This window comes from Mustela nigripes, chromosome 6 (assembly GCF_022355385.1).
Source record: "Mustela nigripes isolate SB6536 chromosome 6, MUSNIG.SB6536, whole genome shotgun sequence".
Classification (NCBI taxonomy): Eukaryota; Metazoa; Chordata; class Mammalia; order Carnivora; family Mustelidae; genus Mustela; species Mustela nigripes.
In genome coordinates, this window is record NC_081562.1 from 45,752,327 (window position 1) to 45,772,348 (window position 20,022).

The 20,022-nt window shown below is 34.0% G+C and overlaps 1 protein-coding gene and 1 pseudogene across 1 annotated transcript in view; both read left to right on the plus strand.

The window, feature by feature from the left end:
- ZFC3H1 (zinc finger C3H1-type containing) overlaps positions 1-20,022 on the plus strand; it is a 54,664-nt gene that overhangs the window by 18,532 nt on the left and 16,110 nt on the right. Inside the window, exons 6-22 of the mRNA XM_059402459.1 lie at positions 1,618-1,741; positions 3,667-3,764; positions 5,153-5,362; positions 5,546-5,710; positions 6,907-7,044; positions 7,652-7,773; positions 8,359-8,508; positions 11,399-11,573; positions 11,865-11,996; positions 12,367-12,909; positions 12,995-13,104; positions 15,095-15,226; positions 15,322-15,443; positions 16,486-16,587; positions 16,891-17,010; positions 17,842-18,025; positions 19,557-19,743. Coding sequence (XP_059258442.1) covers positions 1,618-1,741; positions 3,667-3,764; positions 5,153-5,362; positions 5,546-5,710; positions 6,907-7,044; positions 7,652-7,773; positions 8,359-8,508; positions 11,399-11,573; positions 11,865-11,996; positions 12,367-12,909; positions 12,995-13,104; positions 15,095-15,226; positions 15,322-15,443; positions 16,486-16,587; positions 16,891-17,010; positions 17,842-18,025; positions 19,557-19,743 — 2,814 coding nt within the window. The remainder of the gene's footprint in view (positions 1-1,617; positions 1,742-3,666; positions 3,765-5,152; positions 5,363-5,545; positions 5,711-6,906; positions 7,045-7,651; positions 7,774-8,358; positions 8,509-11,398; positions 11,574-11,864; positions 11,997-12,366; positions 12,910-12,994; positions 13,105-15,094; positions 15,227-15,321; positions 15,444-16,485; positions 16,588-16,890; positions 17,011-17,841; positions 18,026-19,556; positions 19,744-20,022) is intronic.
- LOC132020940 (U4 spliceosomal RNA) lies at positions 5,870-6,018 on the plus strand (annotated as a pseudogene).

Genomic DNA, 20,022 nt, shown 5'->3' on the forward strand with positions numbered 1-20,022 from the left:
GGTTAAAGTGGGTTAAAGTGGGTTAAAGCCTCTGCCTTCGGCTCAGGTCATGATCCCAGGGTCCTGGATCGAGCCCCACATCGGGTTCTCTGCTCTGTTCTCTGCTTCCTCCTCTCTCTCTGCCTGCCTCTCTGCCTACTTGTGATCTCTGTCTGTCAAATAAAAAAAAAAAGAATGAGTTTTCTATTGTTGTAGATACAAGAAATAGAAGAAATGAAAAATAAAAAGTATGGTTAGCGAAGTCTCCTTATGGCTTTTTCATCTTTCTCTTTAGATGAAAGTAGGATTACTGGGGCGCCTGGGTGGCTTAGTCATTAAGTGGCTGCCTTTGGCACGGGTTGTGATCTCAGGGTTCTGGGATCGAGCCCTGCATCAGGATCCCTGCTTGGCCGGCTTCTCCCTGCTTGGCCCTGCTTCTCCCTCTCCCACTCCCCTGGCTTGTGTTTCTTCTCTTGCTGTGTCTCTCTGTCAAATAAATAAATAAAATCTTTAAAAAAAAAATAGGATTACTAAATTGTAGTGAGGACTTATCTGGAAAATGGCCATACCCTAAGTATAGGGGCAGAATTTCTTTTTTTTCTTTTTTTTTTTTAGCATTTATTTAGTATTGTAGAATTAAAAGTGTGTCACAACTAATTGGTATGGACTATTTTAAAGAAAGTTAAGTCATCATAGCATTAGTGCTTGTGCTTATTTTAGTTACTTATTTAGCATTTGTAAACTTTTACTAAGTAGTGTCATTGATAATGATTGTCATTGTTTATTATGGATGGTGTCAGGCAGTAAACTGGAGATTTAATAATTAATCTTGTGATATATTATCAGTGACAAATTTCAGGATTTTGAGATTTGAAATTATGCTTGTGAATGAACTGTTGAAGAAGAGAGGGATATTAAAAAATAAGAGCTCTTTAATTTTAAGGAGTTAGAAATTAGGTTTGCTTAAGCAAGCAATTTATAATACTTGGAACTTCTAAAGAGTACTTTGTTAGAATCTTTTTAAAGAGAAAAGTATGTATTTGCACATTACTCTTACCAATCTGGATAAGTTTTGTTAGCTATAAACTGTCTCTGAATGAAATGTAAGAAATACAAAAAGAAAACTACACACAGACACATCACCTAAGAGTTTCTAGTTTTCAGCTGTCATCAGTGTATTCATAACTAAGATGTTAATGTATTTTTTTCAAAATACTTTAAAATATAGGGTTTTCTAAAAAAGATTTTTATTCATTAGAGAGAGAGAGAGAGAAAGTAAGGGAAAGGGACAGAGAATCTGAAGCAGACTCTGCACTGAGTACAGAGCCCAGTGCAGCGCTTGATCCCACAATCATGAGATCATGACCTGAAACCAAGAGTCACATGCTCAATCAACGGAGCTACCACGGAGCCTCTAAAATACAGTCTTGACGGCAGAAAACTTGAATTTATTCATCCAGTTTCTCATACAGAGAGGCTCTAAGTGTTCAGGAACTTGGTGTCATCTTATTTTATAGAGGAATATGATTTTTGATGCTGTTACCTAGAGGATAACTGTCCATTGTTTTGTAATTTCTAGCCTAAGAATAGACTAAGACAGAAAATGATTTGAAACTGAAAAATATCTTGTGTTATTAGTCTTCAGATCCTGACCTAAGACGATCCTTAGATAAGCAACCTACTGATAGTGGAGGTGGCATTTATCAGTACGATAACTATGAAGAAGTTGCTATGGATACAGACAGTGAAACCAATTCTCCAGGTATGAGCCCAAATTGGAAACATTCACATATTCACAAGTTTTCATAAATGGACAATGATCATAAAGCTACCCAAAAGCTTGAAAGAAATGTGTAATGAAAGTGATGTTAGTTGGTGAATTGGGTAACCGTAGACATTTAGTGGAGATACTTTGAAAGCAAACTTCAAATATATAATATTAACCTTTCTTTCAGGTGTTTCTTTCTAGATAGCATTTAAATAAAAAGGCAGTGTTTAAAGTCTGCTATTAACTGTTTGTTCTTAAAAATGAAGATTGTGGGAAAGATGAGAACACTGCTTTTAAATAAAAAAAAATTTTTTTTCGTCTCAAGTTATCTTTATATCATAGACAATTTCTGCTTTAGTGGAAAAAAAATCTTCCGTGTTCTTGGGTTCCTTTCTCCTTCCAGTGATGTTACTTTGTAGGAATTTGGAAATGGTAAGTGGTACTACTAGTGGCATCTCGGTAGGGGCTGGTTAGAACTGCTCAGAGCAATGTTCAGTTAGATTGCATATTGTAGGATGTGATTCTTCTTGAGGGCTGGAGACTTGCTTTAGTTGCTATTCAGGGGTGATTCTGTGGGAGACCTATTTTCTCACTAATTAAAACATGTAAAACAAGCAGATAACTGAATGCAGTTGGCATTCTAGGAACTGGAACACTTACTTGAAAGATCATATCATCAGTGTTTTGCTCCCTGTGGTCATATTGTTAGAACAAAACAAAATGAGAATCTTACTTTAGTGTGTCTAGACAGAAACAGAAAAATCTATATGATTTGGGTTATGTTTACCAAAAGTGTTTATTTTTTGGTTACTCTTTAGGCTTATGTTTGTTTCATATTATGTTTTGTTTCAGAATATTATGTTTCGATTTCAGAATTTAACTCTCTTTGGTCAGTATTAAGTTTTCTTGCTTCCAGGTTCTTCAAGATATTTCATTGTATTCCCAAGTATTAACAATATTATTAATACTTTGTTTCTATAAAATAATTTTACATACTATGCTTTCAAAAACTTTTGTAAAAAATTAGTAGAGAATGTACTCTTTACTCACCTTTGTCAAATTATAGCTTTTTGCTATATTCACTACCGGTATTTATTTTTAAGAAGTAAAATGTTCTAAAGGCCAATTGAATTTTCAACTAGTATCATACAGGCACAAGTTAACCATATAAATCATGTGGGTAATGACCATATTGACTTGTGAGACAGCTAGGATAAAGAAGCATTAGTTTTTTTACCTGAGGATTATAGTTACTGGGTAGCAAGAGTAGTTTCCAATCTGCCGTATTTCACTGATTTAAGAAACCACTGAAGGTAAAATGCATGATTATTTTTATCTGCTACCAGGGAAGAGAAAAATGCTAACAGTTTCATTGAGAGGCATTGATTCTAACTATTTCAGAATTATTAAATGTGACAGAGTGTACATTTAATTGATAAATACAGCAGGAAGCAGTTCTTTTCATTCCCGCAATTTGCTTTCTATACAACTTAAGTAGTTCATTTTTTCATTCCACATAAAGGGAGGAATGGAATTACCACATTAGTGGTTTGTTTTTTGTTTGTCCTTTGGTTAGAACACTTCAGCAAATTCAGGAATTTTTTGTTTTATTATTCCTTTAAAAATAGTTTGTAAAAAAGAAAAAAAAAGTATTTTTCTTGTGTTTCTTGTTCTCTTTCCTGAAGATGAGTGGAAGTGGAACAAAATGTTTTAAGGCACTAATTGTCAACTTAAGTTGGAAGGCTGGCTTTCTGATGACAAGGGACACTATTGAATGGGTAGGGAGGTCTCATGGAGGTTAAAGATACTAATTTGCACTCTGTTTAGATAGATGTATTTGTATTTCTTCAGGCATATCATAATCTTAATTTATTCCTTTCAAAGTATATTTGTTTGTAAACTCCTAACATTTTTTACAGCCCCTTCACCGGTGCAGCCACCATTCTTCTCTGAATGTTCCCTGGGGTATTTTTCTCCAGCACCGTCTATTTCTTTGCCTCCACCACCTCAGGTTTCTGTAAGTGTGAATTGATGTGATTTTTAAGAAAATTATTCTGTTGTTTTGTGTCTTTTCTAACTTGTTTTGAAAAACTGGTATGTAACTAAAAGTAGTTAATACTTAAAGAGAGCTTAAAGTAGAATTGTTTACCAAAATTTAGTAGCTCTGAAACCTATAGAATAAATAGTTAATTAAATATTGGCAGGCTGTCCATTTGGAGATTTTTTTCATAGCTAATTTTTAATCTTATGTGTACTTCCTTTCAGTACTTAGCATGTTTCCATTTTACTTCTCAGCTGGTAGCTATTCCAAAAACTTACTCTAAAGCAGAATAAGATTATCTGCTGTTTTGCATTATCTTCTTTGGCATTTGGGCTTAAGTGCATTAGGATACTTTCAGAAATGAATTCTTTTCCTTTTTCCTCTTTTGATGAGTAGTTATTTTTAATTTGAAATTTCATCTAAAGAATGTTACGTTGTATGTAGAAGTTAGTTTCTTTTTCCCCCAGCTTCTTTTTAAGAGTACAGCAGGCCCTCATTTAAAAAAGAAAGAAAGAAAAAAGTAAGTGGGAGAATCATAAAGTAAAAGTTTTGAGGTTATTTCTAGTTGGAAAGAACCTACAGACCAAGTCGGATCTCTCAGTAGGTTAATGGGTTCTTTGTCATTTCACAGTTCCTAGGTGGACATCTGGTGTCCTCCTTGGAAGCTTAAGGTGAGGGGAATCTGAGAGCACAGAATGAAAAAAAACTTTTTTTTCCCCTTCTTGCTTGAAATGTTTCCTTTTGGGAAATGGAAAATAGATGAACTAAATGGCGAGAGAAATTCTGGCAGTTCTTTGGAACAAAAATATATCTGAACTCCGATATTTGTATAAATTTAGTTTTCTTCATAAGTACTTTCTAAGAAACCATTACTCAAACATCTAAGAGATTCTTTTGGATAGTTCTTGAGATACTCTGGACTCTTTCCAGAATTCCTTTGGTGCCTAATTTTTTTTTTTTTAACTTAAATATCTATCATATGTTTTGGTTTTCAGTATCCTCACTTGTTTTCAGGTAATTATCTAGAGAAGAGACCCTGTAAACTTTGATTTCTGTCTTTTGGAAAGCTGAGTGAAAATAAGAAGGGGGATGGAGAAGTTTGTATAATTACCCTGAAGTTCATAAATTAGATGTTTCAAAAAAAATTTTTTTTTTACTTGCAAAAATTACACTTTTTATGGTTGAATATTGAATTTGGTTTAGTTTTAAGATCTACTAAGTGACACTTAGTTCACTTATGCTTACAATTAAAGTAGTAACCTAAAGTTTATCTTTTTTAAATTTAATGTTGCTCCAGAGATAAATATTTGAAATTTATAAAATTTGGCTGTAATTACTATTTTTTTCTCTTTTAAAAAAACTAGTCTATGCCACCTTTGAGCCAGCCTTATGTGGAAGGCTTGTGTGTTTCTCTTGAACCTCTACCTCCTCTACCACCTTTACCACCTCTCCCGCCTGAAGATCCAGAACAGCCTCCAAAACCACCTTTTGCAGATGAGGAAGAGGAGGAAGAAATGCTGCTTAGAGAAGAGCTCCTTAAGTCTCTTGCAAATAAAAGAGCTTTTAAGCCAGAGGTAATTTAGGTGCCTGAACCTCTAGGTGGTGCACTTGAACCTAGTTTTAGCTTTGCTTTTCTCTGGGTTTCATTGGGCCTTTCAGAGTAATGATAAGTCTGAAGCTGATTTACTCAGGACATTTCAAGATGACAGAAATTTCTTTATTTAGTAATGTTTCATATTTCTTTTTTCCTCATTTAGGAAACATCCAGTAACAGTGACCCACCTTCACCTCCAGTTCTGAACAATTCACAGCCTGTGCCAAGAAGCAATCTATCGATAGTCAGTATTAATACAGTATCTCAGCCTAGAATACAGAATCCAAAGTTTCACAGAGGACCTCGTCTTCCACGAACTGTGATCTCGGTAAAAAAAAGCAACATAATTAATTCTGTTAAACAGTTTGTGAGAAATTTTTATGAAATTTTGCTGCTGTCTTATACCCTAACTCCTAGTTCATTTGAATATGTTACATATATTCATATATAAGTAAAAACAATTTTTATTTATTAATAGTGAAATGGCAGCTTGGCGCAGTGGCAGTATCGTAGCCAATGAGGTTTATCCGAGGCGCGATTATTGCTAATTGAAAACTATTAATAGTGAAATGGGAGCAGTTTCTTTGCTTGAAAACTATTAGAGTTAGCGATAATGTTTTGGAGAAGCATTTTCTTTTTGCCTTTTTTTTTTTTTCATTTTTTTCTATATAAATTAATCCACTCAGATTTTCTTTGTTCTAGAGTTACTTTTAGTTTTTATTTCTTTCACCTTTGTTTATGTTTGCTAGTATTTTTTTCAATTATTGATTATATTGTAATGGCAGGATTTATTTACGATGTTTACTGATGTCCATTAAAGAAATTGAAATGACAGTTTCTTTTTACCTTGTTTTTCAATGGTTTTGAAATAAAATAATTGGAGCCAAAGCCAAGTTGAAATCTTGCCTCAGTTAGGTAAACCAGTTTTGGCTACTTACCCTCTCTATATAACCACAAAAGCCCCAAAAAAGTTTTGTCAGTAACTATATAGAATTATTAATTTTTTGTTTGGTTGGTAAGATAGCTAACTTAGGTGGCATTATGGTTCTTTATAGAAAGTTGGAGAAAATAGGGTGCCTGGATGGCTAGTTGGTTAGGCATCCGATTCTTAGTTTCAGCTCAAGTTGTAATCTCAAGGTTGTGGGGTAGAGCGCCTGCTTAAGATTCTTTCTCTGTCTCCCTCTGCCCCCCCTCCCCTGCCCCAGAGTAATTAAAGAAAAAAAAGAAAGTTGGGGAAAATAAAACTTAATGGAAAGGTGATCATAGGAATTTCTAGAAATATAGAAAATATAGAGTATTTTATGTGGTGGGTAAATAACTTATATTGGTGAAGTGTGACTAAGTTAGATATTCAGCATAACCATAAGAAACCATAGACTGTCTCTACTTGGAGTCCATTATTTTTAGGAATTGAAATTCAAGAGATTAAATGACTTGTCCAATGCAACACATCTAGTTGGGGGTAGAACCAAGAAAAAATAGTTACTTTTGTCATCAGAAGAAACAAATATATTATTTTTGCAGCTTCCAAAGCATAAGTCAGTAGTTGTAACACTGAATGATTCAGATGACAGTGAGTCTGATGGAGAGGCTTCCAAGTCAACAAATAGTGTTTTTGGTGGATTGGAGTCCATGATTAAAGAAGCAAGACGAACTGCTGAGGTCAGTGCAATAATGAAAGATTAAAAGGTGATTTATTGATAGTCATTAAAGGTTTCTTTTCCTCCCCCAAAAATTAGACCTTAGAGGTCTAGATTTTTAATATATTGAATTGTGGAAATATTTTAAGTATTTGTGTTATTTAGGACTTTACAGAGTGAAGAATATGCAAATTTAATTAGATTTAACTATCAAAAATCCGTTTTTTTTTTTCCCAACTGACTAGTCCCTTTTTCAAACTAGTAAAAATTGAGTGGATAATTGTCCTCTGTACTAAAGAAATGTATTGCTTTGAAAATTGTATCACATTACCAGAAAACAGTTTTTATTAAACATAAAATCTAAATATAACTTTTACCCCTACTTTTACTATATGTATGTAGGTTACATATGATTTAGTTCAATTATTTTAAAACTGTAAATTTAGTGGATCATACAGTTAAGTTGTTGCTAACAGGCTGCATTGTTTTAAGAAAAGAAATAGAAAATAATTATGAAGTTATTCAGTTATTTCTAACTACATAAATGTGCACCGGGTTGTATTGTGAAGTATAAATCTCAGTGGTTCTTTTGGAAGCTGTTGATCTGGTTGACTTTAACTATTTTCTAGCAAGCTTCAAAACCGAAAGTACCTCCAAAATCTGAAAAAGAAAATGATCCCATGCGAACACCTGAAGCTTTGCCTGAAGAAAAGAAGATTGAATATAGATTGTTAAAGGAAGAGATTGCCAAGTGAGTAGCATTTTTTGTAATTAGCTTTAAAGGTATGTGCTATTTCAGTACTTAACTTAGTCTTTATACAGTTTATTGACATTGGGAGATGAGTGGTGCTGGTTTTATCCAAGATCCAGACTTAATGTTTTTATAACTCACAGAAGGGGGAGCCAGATAATCATTTATAGACTTGAATACAGTGGTGCACTGAGATATAAACAGCTTAGAGAAGAGATGAAAGCTGTTATAAAAGAGAACTACACTAAGTCATTTTTACACTTTAAATATATCATTTTGTCAGTTATACCTCAGTAAAGCTGAAAAAATACTTAGTAGAATCAGCAGTATTCTTTTTTTAAATTAAAGTGTAGTTGACACATAATGTTGCACGAGTTTTAGGTGTACAACATAGTGATTTGACAACTCTATACTCAGGCTACGCAGACTTTCAACTTTGAATGCCAGCTTGGTCATGCATATTGGTCATCATTATTAGTCAATATGATTAATATTTTTATTTTATGAAATAGAATAGAGCTTTGAAGATAAATAATTTTAATTTATTTCTTGGTATAATTCTTCTACCTTTATTGGTTATTTTAGTAGAGAGAAACAGCGTTTGATTAAATCAGATCAGCTGAAGACAAGTTCATCATCCCCAGGAAACTCTGATGTGGAAATTGATGGGATTGGCAGAATAGCAATGGTTACTAAGCAGGTTACAGATGCAGAAGCAAAACTTAAAAAACATAGGTGAGCCTCTTTATCTGATTAAATATTGGTATGTATTTAAATGTTCCTGTATTAGAATGATGTATTTTTGTGGCTGTATGTCATAAAAAGTATACTATATGATTACAGATTCTTTCATACTTGGTAAAACCATAGAAGACTATCATTTTATTGAATTGTATGTTTATATAAAATAATAGTATTAATATTTAAATGAAAATTTCAAGACTTCAAAGGAGATTTGTTTCCCTTCAGATATACACATGGCTTATTCATTGCTAAAAACATGTATGAAACTCTTTGTTTTGGAATTTTCTTTAAAACTTTGACATCTTTTTGAAATACCTTCATTGGAACCATATTGTTGTTATTAAAGGTGGGCTGCTTTGTTGGAGAGAGTCATTACCCAGTCTGTTCAATAATACACATCATCAAATATGGTGTTATGTATGTGTGAATATTAAGTTACAATCCTAAACTTAACACGTTTTGTGAAATCACTGTGTTTTGAGTGGTGTTTCAAAACTTTGAAAACATACAACCTCGGGGCGCCTGGGTGGCTCAGTTGGTTAAAAGCCTCTGTCTTCAGCTCAGGTCATGATCCCAGGGTTCTGGGATCGAGCCCCACGTCTGGCTCTCTGCTCCATCTCCTTCCCCTCCTCTTTCTCTGCCTTCCTCTTTGCCTACTTGTGATCTCTATCAAATAAGTAAAATCTTAAAAAAAAAAAAAAATAGAACCTCACAAGATGAACATAATGAATCCTAGAATTCATTCACATATTTGGGGAAGTTATTTATTCTGTTGAGGTATAATTGACATATATTATTATATTAGTTTCAGGTGTACAACATAATGATACGGTATTTATGTACTGTATGAAATGATCACCACAGTATAGTAACATCTGTCCCCATATATAGTTAAAGATTTTTTTCTTGTGATACGGACCATTAGCATATATTTGATAGAAATGATTATATTTGATTATGGCTATACATCTTTTTCACTCCACCCACCTTGAAATCATGGTTGGTGAAGAACAAAGTGTTAACATCAATACTTGTGAGTTTTCCGCTAGTCCCCCTATAGGTTTACATATGTAAGGTGGGGAGTTTCTGTTCAAGTAAGACGTTCCTTATTCTGTTGTTACTAACTAACTGACTTGTTCTTAAACTTCAAAGTTTGATTGTAAAAGTTGATCACAGTGATGAATTAGCAATGTATAAATAATTTAATGATTTTTAAAATAAGCTTCAAAAGTTCATCTACCCACAGTTAATGGAAAAAGGTAGAAATTTATAACCATCTTGGTACTCTTTATTTTTTTAAATCATGAAAAACAATGTAATTTGAAATGTTTTGGTAAGGCACCATAGATAGCTCAAGGACTTAGTGACTGGAAATTTTTTATAAGTAAACAGAAATATGTTCTGTTTTTCATTTCATTACAAGACATTGGAGATTAAGTATTCTGAACAAAATAAAATACATTTAAAAATAGTCTTTATAAATGTTTTCAGCATTTTATACATCTAAAGTATGCCATTATTTTATGCACTAAGAAAACCTGCTGCTAGCCAAACTATGATACACAGTGATGCTAAGACATTACTGATACTGAAGATCTGAAAAATGTGCTTCATAAATGAAATGCTGTGGTGACTGTAAATCTCCAGTGTTATCAGTATGAAATGATATTGTGTGTGTTTTAAAGGAGATTAAAATACATTCACTTAAGTTCCATTTATTTAGTAGGTTCAATAAAAAGTGAAATAAGGTAGGGGCGCCTGGGGGTGGCTCAGTGGGTTAAGCCTCTCTACCTTTGGCTCAGGTCGTGATCCCAGGATCCTGGGATCGAGCCTCACATCGGCCTCTCTGCTTGGCAGGGAGCCTGCTTCCCTCTCTCTCGCTCTCTGCCTGCCTCTGCCTACTTGTGATCTCTCTCTCCCTCTCTGTCAAATAAATAAAATCTTTAAAAAAAAAAAAAAAAGTTTAAAAAAAAGTGAAAAGGTTTTCAAAAATTTTTTGTCTTTCTGTTCCCCATTCCATCACATATTCTCTGTCTTTATGATTCCTTCTAGATATCAGCTGTTGTGATTGTTGAAATATATCTTCAGGGAAAGAGCCATCATTTTTTTAACTATAATATTTAGTAGTTGAGAAAATGAAAATCTGTATCTATAAATTTATTTTTTGTTCTGTTTTTATTCTCATTTCCAACTTTACATCTGTATATTGTTTAAAAATTTAGACTTCCTTTTCCCCTTGCTTGCCTTGCTTTAGATAAAATGAGTTAGAGATTTGAAGTGTGCTTGATTATGTTAATCAGATGTTTATTTGTGTGTATATTAAGAGCATTATAAATGATGTTAAACATCGCAGTTTTCTGTCCAAAGTCCTCATCTTTTAGGAGTCTTGTATGGTCAGATTCAGTCATATCTAGTAGTGGTTTTTCAACTGTAATTCACATTACTCAGACTTAAATGATTTTTTTTTTTAAGAAAAAGATCAGACTCCTCGTTTTCATAAAATGGAATAATGTTTATTTGAATATCTGTGTGATTAGTGCATATGAAAATAGCCATCCTTTTAATATCAGTATATATGTTTTTAAGATTATCTGAGAGAATGTATGTACACATGCAGTGAGTAGGGGCAGAGGGAGAGGAAGAGAGTCTTAAACAGACTTCTTGCTGAGCACAGAGTCCATCGTGGGCCTCCTATCTTACCACCCAGAGATTATGACCTCAGGAGAAACCAAGAGTTGGATGCCTAACCTACTGTTCCACCCAGGTGCCCTGTCAGTATATTTTGTAAATCAAGCTATTGCTTTGTAAATTTTTTATTCTGATGATGTTAGCCTACTAGTTTAGAAAGACATTAATAAGAGTTTTGTTATTTCTCAATTAGGATTCTCTTGATGAAAGATGAATCTGTTTTAAAGAATCTCGTACAGCAAGAAGCTAAGAAGAAAGAATCTGTTCGAAATGCTGAAACAAAGATTACAAAACTTACAGAACAGCTTCAGGCAACAGAGAAAATTCTCAGTGTCAACAGAATGTTTTTAAAGAAGCTTCAGGAACAAGTAATGTTCTTTTTTTACATTAAGATACTGTTTTTTTTTGTGTTTTTTTTTACCTTAAGATATTGTAGTCTCATGTTTACTCTACATTTTTATGGTCCAGATTTTTTTTAAAACAAAACCTTAAACCAAAGACCTCAAAATGTATAACCTTTGTACTGTTTTCCATTGTGACATAATATTGGCATATTTTTATTTTCAGGTGCATACCCTAAAGCTGCTCTGTGTTTAAGAAGGTATTTCCTCTCTCCTAAGGTTTACATTTACATTTCCAGAAATATCCTGTATTTTCAGATTCACAAAGTTCAGCAACGTGTTACCATTAAGAAAGCTTTGACTCTAAAGTATGGGGAAGAGCTTGCGCGGGCAAAGGCAGTGGCTAGTAAAGAAATAGGAAAACGTAAACTGGAACAGGATCGCCTTGGAGTAAGTTGTTTGTAGGAATATTTTATTTTTGCAAAGGAAAAAGTTTTCATGATACTTCCGAGGGTAAGAGATGTATAAAATAACTCGGGTTTTTTCCTGCATATTCACACAGGCTAAAGCTTTGTTTTTAAATGATGTCCACATTTTTGGAAGCTTTATTTTATAGTTCTTGTTTTGGCTTTGTCTTTTGTTTTTCATAGATTATAGATTAACTGGCATAACTATTGGGGAGTTTTGTCAAACTATTATATTCTTGTCAATGATTTAGTTTTTTAATATTGGCACTGTATTGTAGGGGTAACACATCTTAACCAAAAAATTCTTATGAAATCATAGTGATGTAAAATATGTATATCATTTTTTTCTCCAGCCAAACAAAATGATGAGACTGGACAATTCTCCAGTATCAAGTCCCAGAAAACATTCAGCAGAACTAATTGCTATGGAAAAAAGACGATTACAAAAGCTAGAATATGAATATGCCCTGAAAATTCAGAAACTAAAAGAAGCCCGGGCCCTTAAAGCAAAGGAACAACTAAATATTGCTCCAGTTGTGGAAGAGGAACCTGAATTTTCTTTACCTCAACCGTCACTTCACGATTTGACTCAAGATAAATTAAGTCTGGACACTGAGGAAAATGATGTTGATGATGAGATTTTGTCAGGTTCAAACAGGGAACGAAGAAGATCATTTTTAGAGTCAAATTCTTTTACTAAACCTAACCTTAAGCACACTGATACGCCTAACAAAGAATGCATCAACAAACCTACTAAGAATACAGTAGAAAAACCAGAACTTTTTCTAGGGTTAAAAATCGGTGAATTACAAAAATTATATTCAAAAGCTGATAGCTTAAAACAGTTGATTTTAAAGACCACTACAGGCATTACGGAAAAGACTTTGCATGGTCAGGTAACTGAACATTTCATACGTTTTATAAAGTCTAGGATTTACCCTAGCTGTCTTTGCTTTATGCAATTACTGATTTCTTTTGCAGGAGATTTCTGTGGATGTGGATTTTGTGACAGCACAGAGTAAAACAACAGAAGTGAAGCCGTGTCCTTTTAGACCCTACCATAGTCCTCTTCTAGTTTTTAAGTCCTACAGGTATGAAAGAAAGACTCGACAAGCTTGAATTTCAGGACTGCTCCTTGATCTTAATGACAGTATAATCTTGGCTAGTTCATGATAATGAAAAAAATAATTGGCGTCATGGTGACTGAAAAATGAATTGTCCTTTTAGGGGAAATGAAATTGTCTTATTGTCAGATTTGAACCTTATCAGGAAGTAAGGTTTAGCTCATACTAGGTTTATTCTTACCAAGTTCTAATTTCTGGTTATTGGGGGAATTGTGGAGAGCTCTGAATTATCTCTGGTAGGGATTTTAGGAAAAATGATTAGAGTCAAATAAGAATTATTTTTATTTATTTTTTTATTTTATTTAATTAATTAATTAATTTATTTATTTTAAAGATTTTATTTATTTATTTGACAGAGAGAGAGAGAGATCACAAATAGGTAGAGAGACAGAGAGATGAGGAGAAGCAGGCTCCCCGCTGAGCAGAGAGCCCAATGCGGGACTCGATCCCAGGCCCCTGGGATCATGACCTGAGCCGAAGGTAGAGGCCCAACCCACTGAGCCACCCAGGCGCCCCATTGAATTTTTTTTTTTTTAAAGATTTTATTTATTTATTTGACAGAGAGAAATCACAAGTAGATAGAGAGGCAGGCAGAGAGAGAGAGAGAGAGGGAAGCAGGCTCCCTGCTGAGCAGAGAGCCCGATGCGGGACTCGATCCCAGGACCCTGAGATCATGACCCGAGCCGAAGGCAGCGGCTTACCCCACTGAGCCACCCAGGCGCCCCCAAGTAAGAATTTTTAAGTTTAAAAATAATTTTACCATTATTCTAAGTAATGCTTTGGCCAGCTTCCATAAAATTGATTTTATGGTTGATATGGTTGAATTGATTGATAAAGATGGTGACTTTATTGAGGTTGTCTTTTTAAAAAGATTTCTACTTCCAGAAGGAAGTTGTGAGACTGTAAGTGGGTGGGATAAAATTGTAAAACGCATATCAGGTACTATAGGCTTTTCCCTTAGTTTTTTTGTTGGCTGGTAACGTGCAAGAAATACCAGTGTTGGGGCACCTGAGTGGCTCAGTGTTTTGAGCGTCTGCTTTTAGCTCAGGTTGTGATTCTCAGGGTCCTGGGATCCAGCCCCACATTGGGCTCCCTGCTCAGTGGGGAGCCTGCTTCTCCCTCTCCCTCTGCCTGCAGCTGCTCCCCTGCTTGTATGCTTACTCTTTCTCTCTCTCTGTCAAATAAATAAAATCTTAAAACAAAAAACAAAAAAGCATGGGACCCCATGGGTGGGTGGCTCAGTTGGTTGGACGACTGCCTTCGGCTCAGGTCATGATCCTGGAGTCCCGGGATCGAGTCCTGCATCGGGCTCCCAGCTCCACGGGGAGTCTGCTTCTCTCTCTGACCTTCTCGCTCATACTCTCTCTCACTGTCTCTCTCTCAAATAAATAAATAAAATCTTAAATAAAAAAAAAAAAAAACAACAGAGTGACACCAATATCCCTAAAAATGTAAAAACATCATTTAAAAAAAACAAAAACAAAAAACAAAAAAACCCCAGTGTTATATACCATTTTATTATGTGATACAAAACATTATTTTTAAGGATTTTATTAGGGAGTGAGACAGAGAAAGAGAACACGAGAGAGCACAAGCACAGGGAGGGGCCAAGAGAGAGGGTGAGAATCTCGAGCAGAGGGAACCTGCAGCAGGGCTCAGTTCCACAACCCTGAGATCATGACCTGAGCTGAAACCAAGAGTCAAACACTTAACCAACTGAGCTTTTGAAATACAGGGTTTTTTGTTGTTGTTTTCTGTTTTGGATATTCTGTGTTCTAGACATAAAAAAGTTGTCCCTGTCATTGATATTCTGGTTATTTAGAGTTCACTTTGATATTGTTAGATAAATAGTAAACCGAAAGCTTAGAAATTTTAATTAAGAAAAATGAAAAATTTCCCAATTTTCTAGGGAATGTTTGTCGAGTATAATGTCCTTGTCTACCTTTCTTCTCCTTAGATTTAGTCCATACTATCGAACCAAGGAAAAACTTCCCTTAAGCTCAGTATCATACAGTAATATGATTGAACCGGATCAGTGTTTCTGCCGTTTTGATTTAACAGGAACATGTAATGATGATGATTGTCAGTGGTGAGTAGCTTTTATTTGTGAATATTTTATAATTTGAAAGACAGTTTGGTTTCATATTACACGATGATCTTTTGTGTGTTGTCGTTTTGTTTTAGGCAGCATACACAAGACTATACACTTAGCCGAAAACAGCTATTCCAGGACATTTTGTCGTATAATCTATCTCTGATTGGTTGTTCGGAGACGAGCACTGATGACGAAATTGCTGCTGCAGCAGGTATTGAAAGAGTTTTACTGTTCTCCAAGAGAAAATTTAAATGTAGGCAATTAGATTTGTTTAGTTGTTGAGTCTTTAAGGAGTTGTAATAATAATTCAATACATTCACCTATGGCATTTTATCTAGATTTGCTGTAATACAGTAGTCACTAGCCATATCTTGCTTTTCAAATATAAATTAATTAAAATTTCTTCCTTAGTTGCTGTAGCCACATTTTAGGTGCTTGATAGCTGCTTTTGAGCTCAGTAGCTCATTAGTGGTTAAGTCCTTACCAGTAGGATAGTGCGGATAGAAGATATTCCATTGTTGTGTGAAGTTCTTTGGACAGAACTCATCTTAATAGTTCAGTTTATTTAGAGGAATATAGTAACATACTTGTTAACTATTATTTTTAATATTAATATTTAATTTTAACTATTTTCTTATTTTAATAACTATTATTAAGTAACAATTTTATTATTGCTTTTTAAGTAGAGCCCTATTTTTATTCATTATTGTTTTAATAAATAGAGAAGGATTGGAAATTGTGGTTTCAAATTCTACAAAGAAATAAAAAAGACTTTATACACCTTGATATTATAAAAAGCATAGATTTTTATGGCATTGTAAGTAAATACTGATAAGGTTTTTTTTTAGATTTGTTACCAAATATCCAACCTTAAACTGCAAGTATTTTAGAAGTAAAGGAATTGGTTTTTATTAAATTTAGTGTTTACCGCAACCCAGAGTGATCATGAAGTCACTGAATCTATATAGTCCTTCTCAATTTGGGACTTTAATTTTCACTTGTTTGGTTTGTTTCAGTAAATACTTTTTTTTTTTTGAGCCCAGCTTGGGTGCATGATGTGGTAAGATTTGCCATAGTAGTTAAGGTAATGGAAGCCTTGCCTTTTAGGAGGCATATATGTTTTTGACTGGTAACATAAACTTTATTTTAATTTTTAAATTACTCTTCTCTTTATATTTTTTAATTGGCTTTGTCTCTGTAATCCATGTTTTTTATGCTTTTTATAAATAAAGATAATATTCTTCTAATTTCAGAAAAATATGTTGAGAAACTTTTTGGAGTAAATAAAGATCGAATGTCAATGGACCAGATGGCTGTTCTCCTTGTTAGCAATATCAACGAGAGTAAAGGCCATAGTGAGTCTCTCTCTCTCTCTCTCTGGCGCGCGCGCATACACGCACACACAGACACACACAAGGACCGTGTAGTTTCTTTATGATAGCAAATTTTCTGATGTTATGTTTTCCAAAATAAATACACATGTGTATATATATGTATGTAACATGCTCAAAGAATAGAATAACCATCTTTTTCTGTAGGGCAGAAAATACATCTGTATGTCATTTCTGACTAACAATAATTTTAGCTCATTTTGAGTATTGTTTGGGTACCCTTTTAAAATCTAGTTATATCAGGTAATAATCTCCTATCTACTTTAGCACCTCCATTTACAACCTACAAAGATAAAAGAAAGTGGAAGCCAAAGTTTTGGAGGAAACCTGTTTCAGAGAATAGCTTCAGTAGTGATGAGGAACAGTCTACAGGACCAATTAAGTATGGTAAGAAGTAATTTAAGGCCTTGAATCATTACATTGTGGTGTTCTATCTTTGTCTAACACAGTACTAATTTTTTGGTGTATCTGCTAGCTTGGGCTTTTTGTTTTGTTTTGTTTTGTTTTTTGTTCTGTTTTTGTTTTCTTTTTTTTTTTTTCTTAGAACAGTGACGCCATTTGGCATTTAATGCTGTTCCTCATTGTGCAGGATTGCCCATTGCCTGGCCTGTGTCCTTGAGGGCAGGTGTAGTATTTTATTTTGTTTTTAGTCTGTGCTTTCTAACATGCAGTGGGATCACAGAATGAATAAATAATGAACAAAGTGAATATGAATGAGTTCTGTATTGTCAAGCACATCTTACATTATTGTAAATTTGTGTTACTTATTAAAGTTTGCAAAATTTGTTCACTATTTGTGGATTTGATATCTAATAGATACATGATCCCATGAGCTTTTTACAGTAATATAGTACTTTTTCTTTAAGTATAGTGGAATAAATTATCTTCATAAATGATAATTTTGTTTATTTTACTGTTTAGTGAATGTGAATTATTAGGTGAAGCCACTTACCTTCGAAGTAGGGAGACCATATTTCTGGTTTGCCCAGCAGAATCCTGGTTTATATTTGTTATCCTGGTGTAGTTTTTAATAACACCCCCTTCACTTTTAGAAGTGTCCGTTTGTAAATTATATTACAGTCTACTTTAAAACTATGAGCTGATGTGTTTATTTTGATTCTTTAGATTTTTAGATTATTTTAAAGATGAAGCCAGTTATTGTTTTCCTCGGTCTGTGGATAAGAGAAAGTATAAAGCTAATGATACTTTCCCTTCCAGCCTTCCAGCCAGAGAACCGAATAAATGTTCCAGCTTTAGATACGGTTGTCACTCCAGACGATGTTAGATACTTTACAAATGAGACTGATGACATTGCTAATTTAGAAGCAAGCGTGCTTGAAAATCCTTCTCATGTACAACTTTGGCTCAAGCTTGCATACAAGTACTTGAATCAAAATGAGGGGTAAGTCTACTTCTAAACTTTGTGTCATCTGTTGCACAATTATATTTTTATGTTTGAAGTTTGTTTCATCTATGGTACTCACGTTTCCATCATGGTATCAATGAAGTCTTTGTTTTTGACAAAGCCAGGAGCACTTTATTGTTTAAAAGCTAGTAGAAAAACTCTAAATCTTGACTGGTTTGCGTGGTTCAGTGTGTGAGTAATAAATTATCCCCAGTTTTTAACTCTAGTAGGTTCTTATTTCAAAGTAGGATTAGTTAAAACAGTAAATTCTGATGGTATAAAGATTGATTATTGGTTTTTCTTTTTAAAAGGCAGGTTTTGTTAGTAGCATTTTTTTTTTTTAAGATTTATTTATTCTTGGAGAGAGAGAGGACACATGTGTGCAAGCACACCTGAGGAAGGAGCAGAGGGAGAGGGAGAGAGAGTCCTAAGCAGACTCCGAGCTAAGCACGGAGCCCTACACAAGGCTTGATCTCATGACACCAAGCTCATGACCTGAGCTGAAACCAAGAGTCAGCTACTCAACTGGCTGTGCCACGCAAGTGCCCCAGTAGTGATAGTCTCTTAAAATTATGATAAAATCACAATAGAACAACTTAAATAATATGTTAGTTTTTTTATTTAGAGATTTAAAGCTTGTATAGGAACATTAAATTCTGATGAATTGACTTTTTTTCTGTGGGTGGTATTATATGCCTTCAAATAAGGTAAATAGTAATTTTTCTCACTAACCTATTGCATTTTCTGACTCCTACTTTTTGATAGTATTAGCAGGAATAATCTTTTATTACTAGGAATAACCTTTTATTACTATGATTTAAAATTATAAATTAATCTTTGAAAAAAGGCCTTCTGAATGTCTGTCTGAAAACTTGGTATAAAAGCTTCTTCAGTAAGGCAGCATATAGAATGGTAATATATCACACATACCTGAGTATGGTGCTCGTTTAACTTGCCTTGTGTGTCATTTCCATGTGGGATAAGTTACACTGTTTTCTTTTCTGACTCACTTACTGAGTGAAGGCCAAAAGAACTGTATTATTTTATGAATAGGATCATGAGAAACAATTATCTTCTTCAAGAGATAGCAAGCTTTTGACCGTTGAAAAAACTGTTACATTGAAAGCTTTGATATTTTGTGCTGGCAGTAGCTGGCCTTGAGGGGGAATTGTTTAACTTTTCCCATTCCCAGACAAGTGTAACTCATAAAAGGTATTGCTGAACATGGACATAAAGTGCATTTGAAGTTGATAATCTAGGGTTTTATAACATTGTGTTTTTATCTGGTAAATGCTCACTGAATATCAACTTAAAAAGGAATTGTTAGGTCTGTGGGAAATTAGAACCCTTTGTGGACTGATGTGATTTTAAAATCCTAATCTATTTTTGTCATAGGCGATTCTAGCTCCTCAGTAGGTTCCAGTAGAAACAGAACTTTAAAATGGACTCATTACATAATATCAGCCTGATTTAAGAATATTTTAAAACATTAAAAAAAATGTTCTTGTTTCTTCTTTTATACATATAGGCTTTGTTCAGAGTCCTTGGATTCTGCTTTAAATGTTCTGGCTCGAGCTTTGGAAAACAACAAAGACAATCCAGAGATTTGGTGCCATTACCTCAGATTATTTTCAAAAAGAGGAACCAAGGAAGAGGTGCAGGAAATGTGTGAAACAGCTGTTGAATATGCTCCCGATTATCAGAGTTTTTGGACTGTGAGTAGAAAAGATAACATAGTTCTGTGTGTGTGTATGTGTGTGTTTATAATTCTTTGGATCATCTTAAGTATTGTTATGTAACTTAAGTCATATGCTTAATCTGTACATAGATACAAGAATTTTTCATTGTCGCATAACCTCAAAACCACTCCTGGGTCAGGATTAAATTCAGAATAAACAAGAAGAAAATATTTAGTGAAGAAGCAATTTTTCTTGTTAACTTTAGAACATTTTAAAACATTCTATACTTACTACTCAGAGGCAGTTTTAAAGTTT